Raw genomic sequence first — 19184 nt, forward strand, 5'->3', positions numbered from 1 at the left:
TCTCTGTGCCCAGGTCTTAGCCCAGCTCCCACTCGCCCTGGGGCCTCCAGGCCCCCAGCACAGTGCTGAAGGGAGTCACTGTACTGCTGAGATATTTCTGCCTGTTTTCCTCTCCCAGCCCTCCTCTTTCTATTTCCTCATGCTGCCTCTCAATGTGTTTGAGGCTGATTTTGTGCACAGCTGCAGTTTCCTTCCCCATACTGCCATTCTGCTGGTTTTACTTCCTCGCCCCCATCCCTCAGACTAAAGCCATTTAGTTCTGTTCTTGTTCATGTCTGGTTTCATAAAGGTGGCAAGGACCACATCCCCCCTCAGCTGTGTCTCTCTGGGATGGTGTGGAAGGTGGGCTTGGCAGGACCCCCAGGCTCAGCCCCCCCGGGAATGGGACCTGCAGGCTTTGGGCAGGTGCCACAGGTTGTTTTGGCAGCTGAGTGCTTGCTGGTGGCACAGTGAGCATTCTGCCCTTCATCAAGTGATGGACTTCTCTGCAGTTTTCTGATATTTACTAACACAGGGTGTTTAAATGTGATGGTTGCCTTTATTAAGGACTCGGAAGTTCATTGTTTTGTAGCTGCTCCTGGGCTTGGCTCTGTGAAAGGTGTTCTGGTAGCCCTGGGGGGAGTGTGCAGGTGCTGTGAGATACATGGAAGTGACTCTGGCCTCTGGTTCTCGTTGCACAGGTACGCCTTGCTGAGGAAGTCAAAAGAAAGGCAAGCCCTGGACGGCCTCAATAACTTGAACTACTTTCCAAACGTCACATATGACGCCTTGTATAAGAACATCACTGTTAACCTGACACCGGAGCTGGCTCTGGTGACCGAATATTAAGAGCAGAAAATAACTTTGCTCTGCCCTCCACCAAGAAAGCACCATGCTAGACTTTCTTTTCCAAGGGTTATTGAGGACAAGCAACACTTTGTCTAATGAAGGATCACAGTATTTTGGAGAATGAGGCTGAAAGTGCACGCACAAATTGCCCTAGCTGTACCAATCCAGACCGATACCTGGGCAGCGAGCTCAGCAGTCTCTATTTTTTCTGCCACTTGCTTTCTGGGTTTCAGGACAACGGTTCGACCTGCTGCTCTCGTCTCCACATTCCTCCTCTAGCAATCTCTGGCACTGGGACTCTCCTGGGATGTGCTTTCTCCTCTGGGAAGCGGCTCAGCTGAGGGACTCTGGCTTCTTGACGGTGAACATCGCGAGCAATTTGGTTGGCAACTGCCCTGGTGGGAGATCAGACGATTTCTGATGTCATTCTTCTATGTCTGTGCGGTTTTTAAATGACCTGCTTGAAGTGCATACAACAGAATCGCTTCTTAAAGAAGTGTAAGTGTAAATATGCTGTATAAATCGCCCCTTTTTATTTTTCTCCTATGGCTCATGTCCAAGCGAGAGGTTTACATACAGTCACTCATTGCAGTCCTGAGTTCTGAAAACACTTGTGTGAGCATCACTGTACTTGTGCAAGGTGTTCCCTTTTAAGCCAGTGAGCCTGCCTGCATGATTCCAGCTGGGCATATGCAGAAATGTTTGTGGGCCAGGGCCCAGAACCTTCCAGTGCAGTGGGTGAGAAATACAGCCAGGTCATCACTCATTCCAGAAACCACAGGGCTGGCTTATTCCAGGGAGGGTGGGGAAATGGGAATATTTATTCCAAACCCTCCCTTTTCTGTCACTTTTGGAGCGTGATGTGCAAATGAGTCCAAAAGCCCTGTGGAAGGTGGTCCCGTGGCTGTGGCTCTGTGTCCCACTGGCAGCAGGGCTCAGCCCAGGGGGCCAGGATGGAGCCACTGCTCCCACGTGAGCCCTCCCCACAGCAGCGCTTGCCCCCACTCTGGAACGTGCTGGAATGGTTGGGGAGGTTGGTTTAGTTTGTATTTATTGTGTAAATCCAGCAGCACAGAGGTGCTGTCAGAGGCAGGCAGTGCCTTGTGCTGTCCCCCTTGGTACTTGGCAGCACTGGAATGGGCACAGCCATGGGACGGGGCACAGCTCAGTGAGAGACATGAAGGACAGGTGAAAATATGAGGACTGGGAGCCAGAGCTGGGTCTGACAGCCCATCCAGCCATCCAATGTCATCCCTCTTTCCTTCACGCCGTGGGCAGGCTGCACTTCAGGCCCTGTCCCCACGGACACAGCCCAGCCCTTACACAGCACTGACACCACCACTTTCACTGGACCTCTCTGACTTAAAAGTAAATACATTGGGTGTTGGTTTTAGTTTGTATTTCCACACAACAAGGGCGGTACTTGACCTCCGAGGGACTTTAACTCTTTTCATTGCATTGTTTGCCTTTGGTTTCCTTAACTTGTCATGGTTTACACTGTTTTCTCAGTTCTGTGGACGTATGATCCCCATACGCATCTGTGGTGGGTGTGACTGCCCAGGGCATTCCTAACCTGTATCCAGAAAACGTTAGTTTAGAAAACACAAGTTTTGTGTAGATCTTATCGGCCGGCATGAGAGGACAGCGAGCCTGCCCTTGAAAAGCGCTGATGAGTTTGTAACTAAGTTTTAAAGTCTCTGAACTTACATGTGCTTTAAACTCGCTTCCCGAGGGGATTCAGCCTGGTTATTTATAGGCAGAGGTGAGGATTTGCTTTTTCTGGCGCATACAGCAATAAAGACTTTTGCTTTGGAGTCTTGATCTGTAATTCACGTGGACCCTTTCCGGGTGTTGAACCCGCATTGCCCTGCCCCTCTTTTCTTTCATCTTGAGAACTTGCTAGAAACCTGTCTTTGTTTAATGGTGCTTCAAACAAGGAATGTATTTCAACTAGTCCAAGTTCACTACCCCGGAATCATGCATGTGTGTGTGAGTAAGTGTTGAACTACCTTAGTTGGGATCCTCAGCCTTCCATGTCCCTGACACCCGGCGCACCTGGTGTGGAACAAAAGCCGTTACCTCTGCTCAGAACTGCACTCTGCGGCTGGCACAGAAGGGTCCATCCCCCGCAGCATCCCATCCTTCCTTCTAACCATGTTGAATTTGTTTTCCCTTTTTAAAATGTGGATTATCTGAAAATGTGCACTGTTAATCTTATCAGCTATGTCAAATACTGTATAGTAAATGTAACTGTTAAAAACATACTGTCAAGCGCATGTGCTGTTATGGTGTAAAAATTCTTGTATTAAGGAGAACTTGTACATATTCTGGCAGCTGAAGTTCGACAAGGCCACTCGTTTGCCCCTTCCGCGTCAGCGCCGTCAGTCAGCCCTGCTGGAGGGCAGGTTCTGTGCGATGCTGATTCGTTTTTTTTAAATGAGCCATGTGGGTTTTATTTGCAAAACTATTTATTGACAGTTAATTCTCCATAAAGCTCTGCTTCTCTAAGGGAGGTACCGTCTGAGCATCGGCCGCGCACTTCAGGCCCCTCACCATCAGAAGTGGCTTTAAACTCTCAAGCAGCTTTCCATCATCATGGCTTTTGAGCTTACTGTTATGTTTTTAAGAGGTGCCAGGGGGACGTTTTTGCACTGAAGATTAGTGTTTTACAACACACACACACTTCTCAGCAAAGCAATCCTTTGTGTCATTACATTTATTTACCCATGTGTTTGTACATTTTTGTATTTGTTAATTTATGAATGATTTTTTCAGTAAAAAATACATATCCAAGAACAGAGATTGCAGTGCTTTGGGTTTTTTTTTGTTTTTTTTTTTAAACAGGAGGCTGGGGTGTGCTTTTTTAGTAGGAGGTGAGGTTTGTAAGCCCAGAGGGGTAAGTGCCAATGAGAGTTTGAGTCAGTAAGGGTGAGCCCTTGATGCTAAAAGCTGGTTAGAGATTTCTCATTAGGACTGTCCAGAAATAAATTGAGTGTGAGATGTGAATGCTCCCCCAGCTCTTCCTGATGCGTTGGTGCCTAAGCCTTTTTTCCAAGCATCTGCTTCAGTGCAGTTCTGGTGGAGGGGTTGGCTGCCTTAGGGTGTTAGAAAGGCACTTGGCTGAAGGTGGTGCAGGACTGGTACTGGGGACTTTTGGTCATTGAATTTTGGACAACAACCCAGGCAGACAGACAAGCTTCCTTGCAGCAGCTTTAAAATATCTTTCTCCTGCTCTGCAGCATACCGGCATGCTAGAATAAATAGCTGGCAGCCCTGGGTTGCTCCAAGGCTTGCCTTTTTTTAGCTCTCCGTCTTCTGGGAAGCTTCCTCCCACCCGCGGCGCTGGGCTGGAGCCGGGGGGTGACAGGCTCCTTCCAGCGCTGTCCCAGCGCCCGCAGGAGGGAGGGAGCGAGCCCGGGGGGCTCCTGCAGAGCTGGGGGCTCCTGACCTGCCCGAGGAACACCCGTGGTGCTGCGGGGGTTTCTCTGCCCCCACAGCGGCTGGGGGAGATGAATGCCCCTGGAGAGGGCTGGATTTGCTCCTGTGCGGGGAGAACGAGAAGGGCAGGGAAGCCCCAGCCCACGTCCCAGGGGGTGCATGGGACCCCCTTGCTGGAAAGGGGGTGTTCTCTTGCAGCAGAAACACAGGAGCGGGGAGCAGAGCCCCTTTTGGGTGGGCTGTGCCGAGGAAAGGAGCCCTGCGAGGACCCGGCTCGGCAGGGCGGCCACGGCTTCCCTGGGAGCAGCCCCCGCTGCAGGGAGAGAGAGCGTTCCTGCGCGGGCTGAGAACAGCTCAGCCTTCTGCGCCGCAACATCCCCCAGCTCTGCGGTGTGTGAAAAAACCCCAACCTCACAAAAAACCCACCGCCAAAGAGGGGGCTTCTCCCTCTTCCTGCTGTTCTCCCACGGTTAGTACCGACAGTAGCAGAAAGGGGAACCCAGTGACTCTCCTGGTATCCCCTGGGTGAAACAAGAGCACGCTCCCCGTGGGCAGCGGCGCTCGGCCGGTCCCTCAGCCCCTGACGCGGATGCCACCGCCGGCGGGCATGCGGATGGGCCACGGTGGCTGGGCCAAACCGGCCGAGCTGGTCAGCCGGGGAGAGCCACAGGAAGCCTGGACGCTCGGTTGAGAAATCCTCTCCATCGGCGCCGCTTCGAGCCAGGAGGACAGTCCTAAGGCCGCGGATGCGGGGGCACGGTCGTGACTCTCTTGCGCAGCCCCCGACATGGGGCCACCTGCTCACCTGCGCTGCAGGTTCTGGTGGCCATAAAACCACGGCTCACCTTGTGACCGGTGCCTCCCCACCCTCATCCCAGCGCTGCTGCCCTCGATGGCATTAGAGCAGCGAATGGCATTATTAACGCAAATTAATGGGGTGACAGCCCCGGATCCACCCCGGGGACCTGTGTGGCAGGGGCTTTGTCACCAATAGCTGCCTCCAGCACAGGGCTCAGGGCTGATCGCTGAGCCGGAGCGCAGCCCTGCGCTTGACAAAGCACGTTCATTCATAGCTCAGAGCCGCTGCTGCGGCTGGAAACCTTTCCCAGGTGGCTGAGCTGAGGAGCCTGGAGACGGCCGGGCCCAGCAGCCAGTCCTGGGGTGACTGGGATGCCGTGCCTAACAGAGCTCGTTCCCGTGGCGCCTTAGAGCCTGTCGGGCGGTGAATGAGCCACGGTCGGGCGTTACGGCAAGACAACGGGCAGTGACCGTCCGGCACCGGGCCTGGAGGGAGCTCGGGCTGCGCCTGAGGGCAGCGGGGCAGCTCCCTGAGCCCGGTCACCCTTCGCTGGGGGTGCCCCTGCCGAGCTCTGTCCGCGCCGCTGCCGGAGGCGCTCGGAGCCTGATGCGAGCCCCGCTCGGCAGGAGGGGCTGCGCCGCGGCTGCCCGGCCACAGCTGGCGAGCGACCGGGATCCTGGGGCGAGCGGAAAGGGCTCAGCCCCAAACCGGCCGGGGCGGCTGGAGGAGGGCAGCCCCGGGCCCCCAGAGCCGCAGCCGCCTTAGCTCCACAAGCCTCAGGTGGGCTGGAGGTTCGGTGCCACCGGAACCAGGCACTGGGCAGCGGGGCCGGGCTGGGGGCCGGGCTTTGGGGCCGGGCACTGGGCCGGGCTTTGGGGCCGGGCTTTAGTACCGGGCCGGGCCGGGCCGGCGGTGCGCGCTCCCACAGCGATCTCTGGCGGTGCCGGGAGGAGCGGCCCTGGCCCTGGCCCCGGTCCGGCTGCGGGGCTGCACGCGTGTCCGTCTCCGTGCCCTGTGTCCCCTGTCCCCATGTCCCCGTGTCCCCATCTGCGCGGCTGCCACGCCGTGTCCCCAGCGACACACGGCAGCACCGGCCCTCTCCGGGAGAACACGGAATTTCCCCTTGCTTGGGGAACAACGGGATCCAGTTCTTGCCGGAGGGGGAGAATTCCGTTTTTCAGAGATATCTAATGCAGAGGGAAAGCAGCTGGGGAGGCAGCTGGGGGCTTTGGCTTCTTGGCCTTGAAGGTGCTCCCAGGCAGCCTTGTGACACCATCTCAGTCTCCCTGAGTGAGTTATCCCTGCTCTTGCAGTCATCACCTTCCACTAAGAAGAAACCAATGTAACTGGTTTCCAGCTGTTTAATTCACCTGCCCCTTCTCACTGCCCCTTCACAGAGCAGATCAGGGTCTGCTGGGGGTTTTCTTGCCCCCTGACCAAAAGCAGGCAAACTTCTGAGGTGCAGTGAGCTCAGATCTGTCCTGAAATTCAAAAATTATGTTTTATGTTTGTGCTATTTTACCCTTTTCTTTAGTCCTTTTCTCTGTTATTATTTGTCAACATTTTTCTTCTTTTAAACAATGTCAAGGCCTTGTTTTAAAGATAAAAAAAGGTAGATTTTTTTTTTGTTTGTTTGTTTTTTAAAGCTTAACATATTTGAGCTCCCCCTATTTTCCTTCCCTGCCTGTTTGGCCCAAAAGCCAGGTGTTGGACTGCACAGAAGGAGGTTGGGATGTAAGCTGGGACAATCTGGGAAGGCATTTGGAAAAGGAGACAGGTGTTTCTGCACATCCCACGACACTATCTTTAGAGGTTTTTTCTACAGTGGGAAGTTTGTTGGGAGCTATGTGTCTCTTGGAAAACCAAGGTGTCCTAAAGGCTTAACTCACTCATCCCTGCTCCCAAACCCTGTGCAAGCCAGTGGCAGCAGCTGATCTCCCGGAAACATCTCCTGTGTCCAGTTTAGGATGTGGTGAATTTTTAAGCTTGATCCTGCAGGCTTTTCAAGCTCTCTCTCCTCCTGAGACCCTGCAGTCCCTGTTTTTCTTCCATATCCTCGGGCACTGCAGTGTCTGCCTGTGGTTTATGCTGTCGGATTCCTGCTGCCCTCGTGGATCTGCCGTGTGTGAACTGGATGATGTGAATCAGTTCTTTGGGTTTTTCATGTTCTTATTTGGTAAACTTGGGCTCATGTTATGGGAAACTCATCCCAGTGCTCCACAGGGTCTGTGGCTATAAATCTGCTCTGAACTCATGCTTATTGCCAACATTTTTCAAACCAGATACTGAACAACAGAGGGTTTTAGTTAACATAAACCAGAGGCAATTTATGATGACAAAGTATTGTAAGATGTGTGAGGGAAGAGGCAAGATGCTGAAGTGTTTGGCTAAAGTGAAGTGAAGAAGTGGAATGTTTTTCTTTGTTCAGTGGCATCCCCAAGGCCCGCCCGGGCAGGGTGAGGAGGCTGCACAGCCCCAGCTGCCCCTGCCAGCGCCTGGGGGTGCTCTGGGGGGAGGATGGAGATCCACACTGCCCAGCAGCCCTTGGCAGGGCGAGCTGGGTAAGGCTTCTGAAGCTCAGCTGCTGTTTCCTTGCTGGGTTTGGGGGCTTTTGTCCTCTTCAAGATACCTTGAGAATGGATGTTTGTCCTGCGGTGTGTCTGGCACTGCAGAATCCCCGGTGTGGCTGCAGCAGCCCCTGACACGTTCAGGATGCTGATGGCTGCAGCTCAGCAGGCTCTGAGGACTCACTGAGCCCTGTTTTCCTGGCTGCTTTCCACCGGCCCAAGGACAATGGTTTCTCCTGCTGGGACTTGAGGGAGTTGGAGAAAGACTTGATGGAGATGATCCCTGGGGATCTAATGGGGAACTCGGCTCTCAGATATCACGGGTTTGAGATTCGCGTGGTCTAACACACACAGATATTTTAAAAGCTCTCTGTTTTTTTAGCGAAGTGGAGCAGTGTGTGGGTTTAAGGGAAGTCTCCCCTGTTCCAGGTGGGAATTAGCCTTTTCCCTCCCTCCTGGGCGCCCCGAGCTGGCTCCGTCCGTGCGGCAGAGCCGAGCGCGGCAATAGATGGCACTGCCGGCCCGGGCTGCGCCGCTGCCGCTGCCGCTGCCCCGCTCCGCCCGGGCTTCTCCGGGCTGTGGGTCCTGCGAGGGGGCAAACCCTGCACGGCGGCTGCGGCGAGACTTCATGGCAGCACCTGAGTTCTGCCTTCTGTTTGCATGCGGGGGAGAATGAAGCATCTCTGGAAAGTTCCATCTGAAAAGCCAGAGCAGCAAAGCAGCTGGGAGATACCCTCAGTATCTGCTGCTCAGGGCTGGGGTTCCCGTGCACTGTTCTTGCCTGGGCCAGGCCCCACAAACCAGCTGGGACTGACTCTCCACCGAGCCAGAGGTCTGGAAAAGGAGGGGGAGGATGGTTGCCAGCAGGGTTCTTAGCAAGGAAGCAATTAAACCCTTAAAAGAAATCATCTGCACTCTGGCTGTCCACCTTGGTAACATCCCTGTTTGCTGGGGAGAACCTGCCTGACTGCTGCTGGGGCAGGCTGGTTCTGCATGCCATTGGCTCTCCAGCACTTCATTCTCTTAGTCTGGCCTCAGCAAATGCTTCTTCCCCGGGCTGCACAGGGTTGAGAACACGCTCCCATCACAAGGCAGACTTCCTCACTTATTTGCAGCCCTGAGGTTTGCTGGGTGTGATCTAGAGAGGGATAAGAGCTGCTTTGTTCTGTCTGATGCATGACCAAGTCAGCTTGTTTCCAACATGAATGATTAAAGACCCACGTGCATTTAGAATGACCATATTCTAATTAAAAAGCAACCCCCCTCTTTGAAAATTTGGGCAGCTGTAGTGGCATCGTGCTAACCAAAAAATAATTAATTATTTATATGAAGTGCCCTGGTCTTTAAATTACTTGGGTTTAATGTACTGCAAAGGCATTTGTATCAATAACAGGGCTATTTTGCTTCCACTTAATCATCACAATTTTATTTATTTATTTTTTGCCAAGAACAAAAATACCCAGGCTGGTCCATCTGATACTTTGCTGCACCACTGATGGGCTCCTTTCCTGCCAGTCTTACATTGCAGTAGTGGTGGTCTTGCTGCTCTTTCACAGCTCCTGAAGGCCTTGGAGCCATGTGGGAACCAGGATGGGGCTCCTATCACCCCGTGCATTTGTCACCACAGTGATGCTGTCCCTGACCCGGGTGCTGCTCTGTGGGGGCTCTGCTCACTCCAGCTACTCACCTCTGAGCAGCTCCGGGTCCTTTCGGGTGTTTATTTTTAGGGTAATGTAGGCCTTGCATTTTTCTGGCTTCTCCTATTTCTCTGAAGTTCCCTCCAGCCATGGCAGCAGTTCAAGGTGAGTTGGAAGCAGTGACTGAAGCAGAGGACATGCTGCAAGGCTGATGTGTGGGTGTAGCTGGATGATGCAGCGGCTCTGGGCTGGTGCTCCTCTTCTGCCTCTTGGTTACCAGCACCTCTTCAGTTTCTCTTCTTTTCAGTTATCAATTTTAATTTTTTTTTAATATTTGCCATTCAAATCAGGTGGGATTCAAGCTGCCCTGCTGCTCAGCAGCCACCCCCTTGGGACGGACTGACATGTTAATGTGCTGTTAATTCCAGAACAGGCAAGACTGTTTAGCAGAAGCAGCTTTGGAAACCAGGAACTGATGGGCTGCAGGAAGGTGTTGTTGCATTGCTGCCATTTCCAAGAGTGGGGGGGTCTACAGATTAATAACAGGATTTTCTAGTTAAAGGTAAAGGAGAATCACTGAGAAGAAGTGGAGCAGAGACTCCCCGGGTGCTGCTGCTGGGACACAGAGCTCCCCAGCTGGCATGGCCAGGCTGGGAACTGCTGAGTGTGCGACATGAGGAGGGCCCAGGGGACACTGAGAACCTCAGGTACCTTCTGAAATACCAGCCCTAATTCTGGGCACTGCAGCCAAGATGACTCCACTGCTCCAGGGGTGTGTGACTGCAATGTACACGTGAGGTTCTCACAGAGCAATCGCAGCATGGCAGGAAGGGAGATGGAGATGTACCCTAATCCATCCTCCTGCACCAAGCCTGGATCAATATGTCTAGACCATCCTGACAGGTGCTCAAAGATCTTTTTCTTGAAGGCCCTAATGATGTCTCCACTCCCTATTCTCCTTGGGCACACAACCCCAGGACTTCACCCATTTTTTCCCAACTCTCGATTCTTTCCCAAGTCATCCCAATTCTCCCATCCTACTGTGTTTTGTCCAATTCCCAGCAGACAAGGAACACAAACCATTGCTGTCTTCTACAGAAGCCTTTTATGAACGGAAACTGTTACCCCATCTCTGCTCTGCCCTCTGTTTCCATGGGTTGACCATTTTCCTCCACCTCTCCTCAGGGGCTGTTTTCCACATCGCTGGTCACTCCTTTTGCTGCCCTCTGGGCTCTTGCCAGTTGGGGCCTGACTCCCTCCATGAGCAGTGCCCAAACTTGGAGGCAGGGCTCGGCTGAGGCTGTGGTAGCAGGGCATGTGTCTCACATACAGATTTCTGTTATGAATTCCAGCATGATAGCTGCAAAAACAAAAAGCAAACAATGTCCTGGTAGCCCTTGAGATTTGGACATGGTGGAGATGAGGACCATATAAGTGCATAGATGGATGTGTGGACGAAATGCAGACTTTCAGTGTCAGACAGAAGGAACCCAGTGTGGGGAAGCGGCCCCGTGGCGGCTGCTGCTGTTTGTGAGCCCGGCTCTGTCCTGCTGAGCTCTGGGAGCAGGGTCATTCCCACCCACAGGACGTTCCCCAGGACACATCAGCAGCCCTGTGGCTGCCCCCTGGGGTCACACCAGCTGGGTTTGCTGTGCCGGGGGCTCCCAGTCCCTGTGGGCCCCACGGGCTGAGAGGGTCTGCACCTTCCTGCTGCTGGAGCTGGCTTTGGTGCCTGCATCCACAGGCAGTCATTAAAGTTCTCATTTGCTTTCCACTCCTGCAGGAAAAGGCTCTCTGGGAGAGGATGAGTTGCACATTTTCCCCCTCCCCTTCAGCCCAAGCATCAGGCAGGAGGCTGCAGCGTGATGCAAAGTTGGGCTCTGCAGAGGATGGCAGGGAGGCGTCGGAGCAGCCCGCGGTGGTGGCTGGAATTCCTGTTGCCATAACAACCCAGTGCAGCCCTTAAATATAGAGCCGGTTTTACCCCATAGCCCTGCTCTGTCCTTCCTCCTGCAGCACAGTGCTGGCAGGCTTTGCTCCCTCCCTCCTTGCTGCCACCTGTGGAACCCCAAAGGTCAGAAATGGGGGCACCCCTAGAGCAATGTGTGCTGCCTGGGGTCAGGAGACCACTGACCCTGGGGGCTCTTGCTCCATCCACAGATCCTGCTCTGGCCCAGTGAACATCCTCAGGGAGGCTGGACCGAACAAAAGAGATCTCCTGGAGGAGCGGAAAACATTTAACTGCTGGAGCAGCTGTAGGGTGGGAGGGTACTGAATGCAGCCAGGCACAGTGCAGCTCTCCTGGCAGAGTTGGTCCCAAACCCAGCCCAGGAACGGTCCCAAATCCAGCCCAGGGATGGTTCCAAACCCAGCCCAGGGATGGTTCCAAATCCAGCCCAGGGATGGTTCCAAACCCAGCCCAGGGATAGCCCTGAATCCAGCCCAGGGATGGTCCTGAATCCAGCCCAGGGATAGCCCTGAATCCAGCCCAGGGATGGTCCCAAATCCAGCCCAGGGATGGTCCCAAATCCAGCTGAAGCCCTTTAGCCTGAGACAAAGGTCATCACATGGAAAATTTACCGTGTGCCTTTGGTACCTCCAGTGTATGATTTCACTGCAAAACCATCTGTTGTGTTTATGTTTATTGCCCAGCAAATTGTGTAGATGCTTCTAGAGCTACAGTTCTTGTTAGATCTAAAGTTGTTGTTTATCTATTTAATTAAAAATTGGGTTTTATACCATGGCTCAGGAAGAGCCCTAAACTGCAGGAATTATTTATTGGTGCAATACAGTGGGAGATCTCCCAGAATCCTAGCTCTGCTCTGTTGGTTTCATTATGCTGGTGTAGTTGAAGTAATTTAATTCTGTTGGTTTGTAAGAAGGATACTTGGATTGCAAGAGAAAGCTGCTGGTTGGTAAGAAATGCTAAAATTAAGGTTTTCTCATAAAATCTTAATTCCTCTCCCTTGTTAATCTACACAGAAGTGCAACCTGCAAATGTCAGATGAAACCCTTATTCTTTACCATCTCCAATAACATCCCTATTAATATTGTGTAATTTTCTCCCGGTTGAGTCATTGGAAGTAGCTAACTTTCCTGAAATGGCCTTTCATTCCTTCTAGAGACCAACAAATGGTGGAAAATTCCAACCTGAGCATTTTTAGCTTTGGCAGAGGTACAGTAACAGGATACAGAACACCCTGGGCAGGTCAGGCAGATGCCCCCGGTGCAGCAGTAGGAGGCAGCTCTTCTGCACCGACTCCTTGATCCCCTCAGAGGCATTTTCCTTCTGTTGACCTCTTCTGAACCAGATTTGAAAGACATTAGGCCATAAATCTTGGGGTTTGAGAAGGAAACATACCACTTTGGGATATCACAGCCCCCAAAAAAGGCATTGGGGTTCAATATCAAGTGAACATTGAGAAAAACAGAAGGACTTGCTTTCCATCACCTGGCTGTCATCTCCCACCCCTCTCTTTCTTGAGAATTGTTACTTTTTACCCCAACCAGTGCATTGGGGTGATGAATTGGTAGGAGGAGTTGCACTCCAGCCCACCCTCATTTATATCAGTTTGTAGCTGTGGGACTGCAGCTTTGAGGCTGTGTCCGAGGGTCCCAGGGGGGCTGTGTGCGCTCTGCAGTCATCCCAGGAGCTGAGCCCTGGAGAGCTAATCCTGGAGAGCTCATCCTGGAGATGTTTCAAGGGGAAGCACTGTCGGAATCCAAAGGCTGCCACTGGCGATTAACTTTGCACACTGATCAGCTGCAGGCCCGCAGGGGCACTGGGGGCCGGGGTGCCCGGGCTGGCTGCGGGTGTGCCCGGAGCCTCCCGCGGGGCAGCGGCTGGAGGGCTCCTCTCCAGGGCTGGCACAGCCTCCTGGCTCTCCAGGGCTGGCACAGCCTCCTGGCTCTCCAGGGCTGGCACAGCCCCCTGCTCCTCCGGGGTCCGGGAACGCTGAACTCAAACCTGGAAACCGTGAGCAGGCCAAAGGATTTGTTTGTACCTACAAAGTCACCCCCCTAAATGTACTTTAGTCCATATTAGGGCTGGGGCATCACATTTCTCCCGATTAAGCAAATGATTGGGAGGTTTGGTTTCAAATTGCACTGCAAAGACTTGTAAAGCAAACCACTGAAGTTCCTGGGTGGCTCCCCCGACAATGCTGCTTGTTTGTGCTTGCTCCTATCCTAATTAAATTTTTTCCTCAGGGAAACTCTAGTTTTCATCAATTTTTTTGCAAAATTGAACTGTTCTTTTTTGGTTTACTAAGTTGAAATCCGCAAAGACAGATGCTTTAAGAAGAGATACTGAGACTGTTTACATTGTTGAGTTTGACTTTTAACACTTTTAGCGTCTTCACTGAATTCCCTTGTCTGCAGGAGTTCTGGGAGCTCTTATCTGCTTAGGATGGAAAAGCAGCTGCTGGGACCATGGGCATTCACTCCCAGAGGTGGCACATTCCCTGAAGCTCAGCCCCTGAGATCCACTCAGCCCACATCAGCCTCCACAGGGCTGCCATCCAGCTCCTTTCCTCCTCCCCTTTGGAACTGGGAACAGTTTGTGCAGCCACGCGTAGCACCCCAAAAGCCAATTCACATCTTATCCGGATTTTACTGCAGAAAGTTGAAAAGCACCCCTGCAGGACCAATAGCTTTAGGCTAGGAGGAAATTGCAGCTGCTTTGTGGAGCCTGGGATCTGCTGGCACGGAGCTGGGGTTGTCCTGGCTGGTCAGAGGAGCTGGATTGCTGCGTGGCTTCCTCTGCCCTGCGCTGCCCCTCCGAACCCAAGGGCTGGGCAGGGCAGGGCAGGCAGAGAGCAGCCCACGGGCTGGCCTGCACAGGAGGTGCACAGAACCACCTTCAGCCTTTAGGTGCAAGGGAAAAAGAGCCTGAAGAGCAGCATGGGGAGCAGAGCCAAGGGAGTGCTGGGGGGGCTCGGTTCTTCACCTCTGGGTTTTGGGCAAGACTGTGGCTGACCTTTGTGAACCTGCCAGGAAATAGAGACAGGGTGAAGGAGTTGAATAAAACTGGGGAGAACATCTCCAAATGTGCTTCCCACAGGTGGGGTGAGGGTGTGTGAGGGGGCAGACACCCCATCCTAGCAGCTGTGGCCTCGGAGCAGGCCAGGACAGGCAGGGGGATCAGGGGGAAGCTGGCACAGGATGTGGGCACAGATGTGGGTGCTGGGGCTGTGGGGATGCCCGGGGTGGAGCAGAGCTGGGGCACCCCCAGCTGCCTCCACAGCCCTCGGGCCGTGGGCTCTGCCTGGTTCTGAGACCACAGGAGCTGCGAGGTCAGCTAAAAATGCAGGCTAAGCTTGAACCTGAAGGGCCATCAAAGTATTTTGGAGAACAGCTGTGAAGTACTGAAATGGCTGCTTGCTTTTCAGACATGGTGGTTGTTGTCAAGTTTGGGAGTTGGCTGGGATTTCCTGATTTAATGGGGCTTAACAGCTTGAATTGAGGGCCTTTTAAATTTTGCATTACATTGGTTGTTGTTAATTATGTTGTTAATATTTAATGACTGGAAAAAGACAAAGGTAGGTAGATGAAAACTCTTCTAAAATAAAAATCTCTATTATGACAATCCTGAGGAATCTTTGTATTGTTGTTAGGTACCTGACAACTTTCTTAAAATACAAGGATTCCTCGGAATTGTCATAATAGAGATTTTTATTGGTGTTGCTTTGGTTACTGGGACGACAGAACATAAAGGCTGGGAGAAGGGAGAGAAACCTCTGCGTGCCAGGGCCAGGCCAGGGTCAGAATCTTGCAGTGTGTGACAGGGAGGCCACGGGGACAGGAGGTGCCCAGTTCTGAGGGCTGTGGCCCCCTGCCCCTGAGCCACTCTCTGTGCTGTGGGCTGGGCTGGGGACTCAGCCCTGCTGGGCTGGCACCCCTGCCCTGGGTGCCCCATCCTGCAGCCCTGGGTGCCCCTGCCCTGGGTGCCCCTGCCCTGGGTGCCCCATCCTGCAGCCCTGGGTGCCCCTGCCCTGGGTGGCACCTCCTGCAGCCCCTGGTGCCCCTGCCCTGGGTGCCACCTCCTGCAGCCCCTGGTGCCCCTGCCCATGGGTGCCCCATCCTGCAGCCCCTGGTGCCCCTGCCCATGGGTGCCACATCCCCTGCAGGGCCCCAGGGAGGCTTCCTGAGCCTGGGCTCTTTCTCCCCTTCCCTCGGGACCCTTTTCCTCCCCAGCCAGCAGAGATTGGAAGGGCAGCTGGGTGGGAGCTGCAGAGCCACAGGAGCTTGGCCTGTCCCCATTTTTCATCTGCTTGAAGCCAGGCAATAGGAATTTCTGTCCTCCCTGGTGGGTCTGGGACCTGCTGAACCCTGCAGAGCTGGCAGGAGTGCAGAGCAGGATTTCCAGGGCTGCCCTGCCACATCCTTTGCCCTTTGCAGAGAAGAAGCACCATGTGCTTTACTGAAGAGCTGCACTGCAACTGCTTTTTGCAGAAAACATGTTCACCAGAATTCTGTGTTATAATGAGGAGTTTGGACAGAAAAATGCTTTTTAGAGCACTCCAATGCTGGAATTTGGAGAGGATAGAAATTTCTTAGCTGTTGACCTTTTTAGATGTTTAGTCATGCCAGAAAATGAGTCTCAGCAGGGCAGGGGATGACTGGCTCAGGTGCTGGGGTAAAGGTTTTGTTGCAAGGCTGTTGGGAATTTTGGTGCCCAAATCAAAAGCGGCTGAGGTCAGGGAGGGCGCTGAGCCGGAGGACTTGAGTAGGGGTCTCTGCTCTCTGGACAAGTGCTCATTGTGGGGCTACTTCTAAAAAAAAAAAATTAAATCTGCTGTTTTCCGACCTTTTCCATCTGCTGCTGTTTGAAAAACAAAGTGGACCCTAAGAAATGCCCTGGAAGATGCAGCACACAGAGCAGCCTTTAGGAGGGGTCTCAGGCTGCAAATCCCAAGGGGAAAGGAAAATGTCACTGGCACCTTAAAGAGGGGCCAGACAAGCCAGAACATGGGATCCCCAGATGGCTCCATTGCCCAGTTTTCCTGCTGGCCAGCCTCAGGCTGCTCCCTGCTCCGTTGCTGGTGGTTCCCAGCCGTGCTGTGCTGCTGCCCCTGCCCTGCAGAGCAGAGCTGCTCTTTCCATGGGTGCTTGCAGGGCTCTCAGCCACCTCCCCTTGACCTTTCTGGTTTGCTGGGGCTGGATCCTGCTCCCCCCAGACAAAAGGGCATTTCAGAAGCGCTCATTGGAGTCCATGCAGAGTAGTGCTGTCCCATGTGAAGGAGTTTAATCTGAGACAGCCTTCAAGAAAGGCTTTTTGCAGCCTCCTGCTTCACCCACAAACACTTTGGGGAAAAACAGGAAGGAGAACAGAGTGTTAGATAAGCTGCTTTAAAATGATCTTCATAATCCTCCAAATTAAAATGTAGTTTACTAAAGACAAGTTACAGATGCAAAACAACCCAAAAAGGGCTGGGAGTGGCCCTTCCCAGAGACAATTTTTGCTATTCCTGTGCTGTGCCTGGATGTCACTGAGATCAAAGGAGCCAGCCCCGCTGGTGCAGGGGATGCCCGTGCCTTTCCCCAGGGAAGCTGGGCTCCCTCGGCACTGGAAGGAACATTAAGTAGTTGCTTGAAATTTAATTTGACTCCCTCATTACCATGTCCCTTCACAGCCAATGGTATGAGGGCTCCCAACCCCAAAGCAGCTCCAGCTTTAACTGGAATGGCAGGAAGGAGGGGAGAAGGAGAGTTTTTATTCAAGGCTTAGGGCAATTCAGATCAGGGAGTGGCCAAGAGAAAAGGGCTGCTTTAGTGAAGCTTTTTTCAAGGCCTGCCTATTTTCTGCCAGTTTCCCAAAAAAGGTGAGCCATAAAATGCTTAACCTGCTGGAAACTCCCATCTTGATTCTCACTCGATGTGCAGTTCTCCTGAGAGCTTCTCCCACTGATGGCAACAGCCTCTGTCAGTGGTAACAGGGTCAAGGCAAACAGTCTTGGTAGGAATCACTAATGGACACTCCTCAGATTTAAAGTACATTTAGCTGCTCATTCATCCCCCATCCCACGGAGCCCATCTCTCAGGCTGAAAGGGAATATTATGGTACTTTCGTCCCAGGAACCATGTGAGATTGCTCTCTGACTGCATATCCACTTTTAGGATCCACATATGCAAGAGCAGAGCAATTCTTGTTCTCATTATCCTCAGGAAACTCTCAGCACTCCAGGACATTCAGCTGATGGCATTTTTCCAGCCTTAGACCACGAAGCAGATTTAGGCTGTGGCTGAGTTCAGTGTTTGCTTTGCCTCTGAGGCTGAGCCCTGTTTGTTGAAGAGGAGCTGGGCAGACCTAGGCCAGGGGTGGAAGTCAGGGGTGGCAGGAGCATGTTCAGGTCACAGCTCCCTCCCTGCCAGCTCAGGGAGCTCTGCTCCCAGGTTCAGGTGGAAGCCCTTTAGGGAGGGGACCTGACTCCTCTTGCCCTGCCTGGGGACTGAGAGCAGGCAGGGCCTCCTGCCTATGAGTTCCTGGGGATGCTGCTGCCCCCAGGTCCTGGACCCTGGCTCTCCCAAGCATCTGGCCTACATTGTTGATAGGTAGGAGAAAATCTCTCAGATCCTTTTGCAAGTTCCCAAGCAGAGGGGTGACAGGGACAAATCAACCCACTGGCAGCTTTTCATTCCTCAACCAGCAGAAATATGTTTTTTTCCTTCCCAATCTGTATTTTTCAGAAATCTGTATTTTTCCTTCCCAAAGCAATTGCATTTGGTCTCAAACCTGATGTGAACAAGACAGACACAGCCAGGAGGGGATGTTTCACACACCTTAGGGAATGGGCTGGTGCTTCCATAGCTTCCAATCCCCCCCGGAGTCATCCTCATCAAGGAGAGAGGAGAGGTGGGTCGGACAGAGCCACCCCTGGGAGGAGGAGCCAGGGCCAGTGCCTGTGGTCAGTGGGCACAGACAGACTGAGCAGATGCACGTCCTGAGAAGGGCAGAGAGCTGGGCCACGGCAGGGCCCCGAGTCTGCTTTGTGGGAACCTGAACCAGAAGCTTCTCTGAAAACCTGGAGTGTTTCCTGCCCTCCTCCAGAGTGCTGCCAGGTGAGCAGGGCTGCAGCTCTGCCAGCCCCTCCTCGGGGCAGCAGCAGGGAGGGAAGCCAGCCTGGATCGAGGGGGTTTGGGGCACTCCTGGGACTTCAAAATGCATCCAGAAAGTTTAGACAAGCTGAAAACTCCGAGTCTTTATCTTTCTTTAAGGTTCATTTTTGGATCGTGTTTTGCTGTCTGCTTCCAGCATTTCCCCCTGGTATTCCAGTATTTCCATGCTCCTGGGCTCTCAGTAGCACAAGCACTATCTATCTCAGTTCTTTTTGCACTTTTCAACACTTGTTATGGATCTCTGCCAAGGAACCTGATAATTTTTTTCCCATTTAAGGGAAAGAATTTTGAGCTATAAAAGAAAATCTCCATTGTACCTAAAGTGTTTCCAGTCTGGAAAGAAAATCCCTGGAAACTGAGGGAAGTCTTAAAGGGACATAATAGGAAGCACTCTGCAACAGAGGCAGTCTGTTGTGCGTGATTGCCTTTCCCACCCCCAAGGACCAGTACAGGGCCCTTGGGCTGCAAGAGCAGGATGGGTTATTGCTACCTCAGAGCTCCTTTCAGAGTGTGAAACTCAGCCATGGGGACCAGCCAAACCTCGGGGCCACCGAAGCTGCTGCCCCCCTCTCTGGGGGACCCTGTGTCCCACCCGCTGCCTCTGGGACGGGGCTGGGCCCTGCTTTGCACAGGGACCAGGAGCCTGCCTTTCCTCACAGCCCTTGGTTTTCCTGCCAGCAGTAAAATGAAGTGAACCAGCCTTCCCTCTCGCTTCACAGGATGGACAGGAAGATGCCAGACTGTCCCACGGCGCAGGTGTTTGGGAAGATGTGATGCTTTTCCTAGGCAGGCAGGGGA

The 19184-nt window shown here is 53.1% G+C and overlaps 1 protein-coding gene across 1 annotated transcript in view; it reads left to right on the top strand.

Moving 5' to 3' along the window:
- B4GALT5 (beta-1,4-galactosyltransferase 5) overlaps positions 1–3628 on the top strand; it is a 33368-nt gene extending 29740 nt beyond the window's left edge. The window contains exon 9 of the mRNA XM_030232782.2: positions 681–3628. Coding sequence (XP_030088642.1) covers positions 681–828 — 148 coding nt within the window. The 3' untranslated portion in view covers positions 829–3628. The remainder of the gene's footprint in view (positions 1–680) is intronic.
- Positions 3629–19184: the final 15556 nt, after the last annotated feature.

Source organism: Serinus canaria, chromosome 20, assembly GCF_022539315.1.
Source record: "Serinus canaria isolate serCan28SL12 chromosome 20, serCan2020, whole genome shotgun sequence".
NCBI classification, from domain to species: Eukaryota; Metazoa; Chordata; class Aves; order Passeriformes; family Fringillidae; genus Serinus; species Serinus canaria.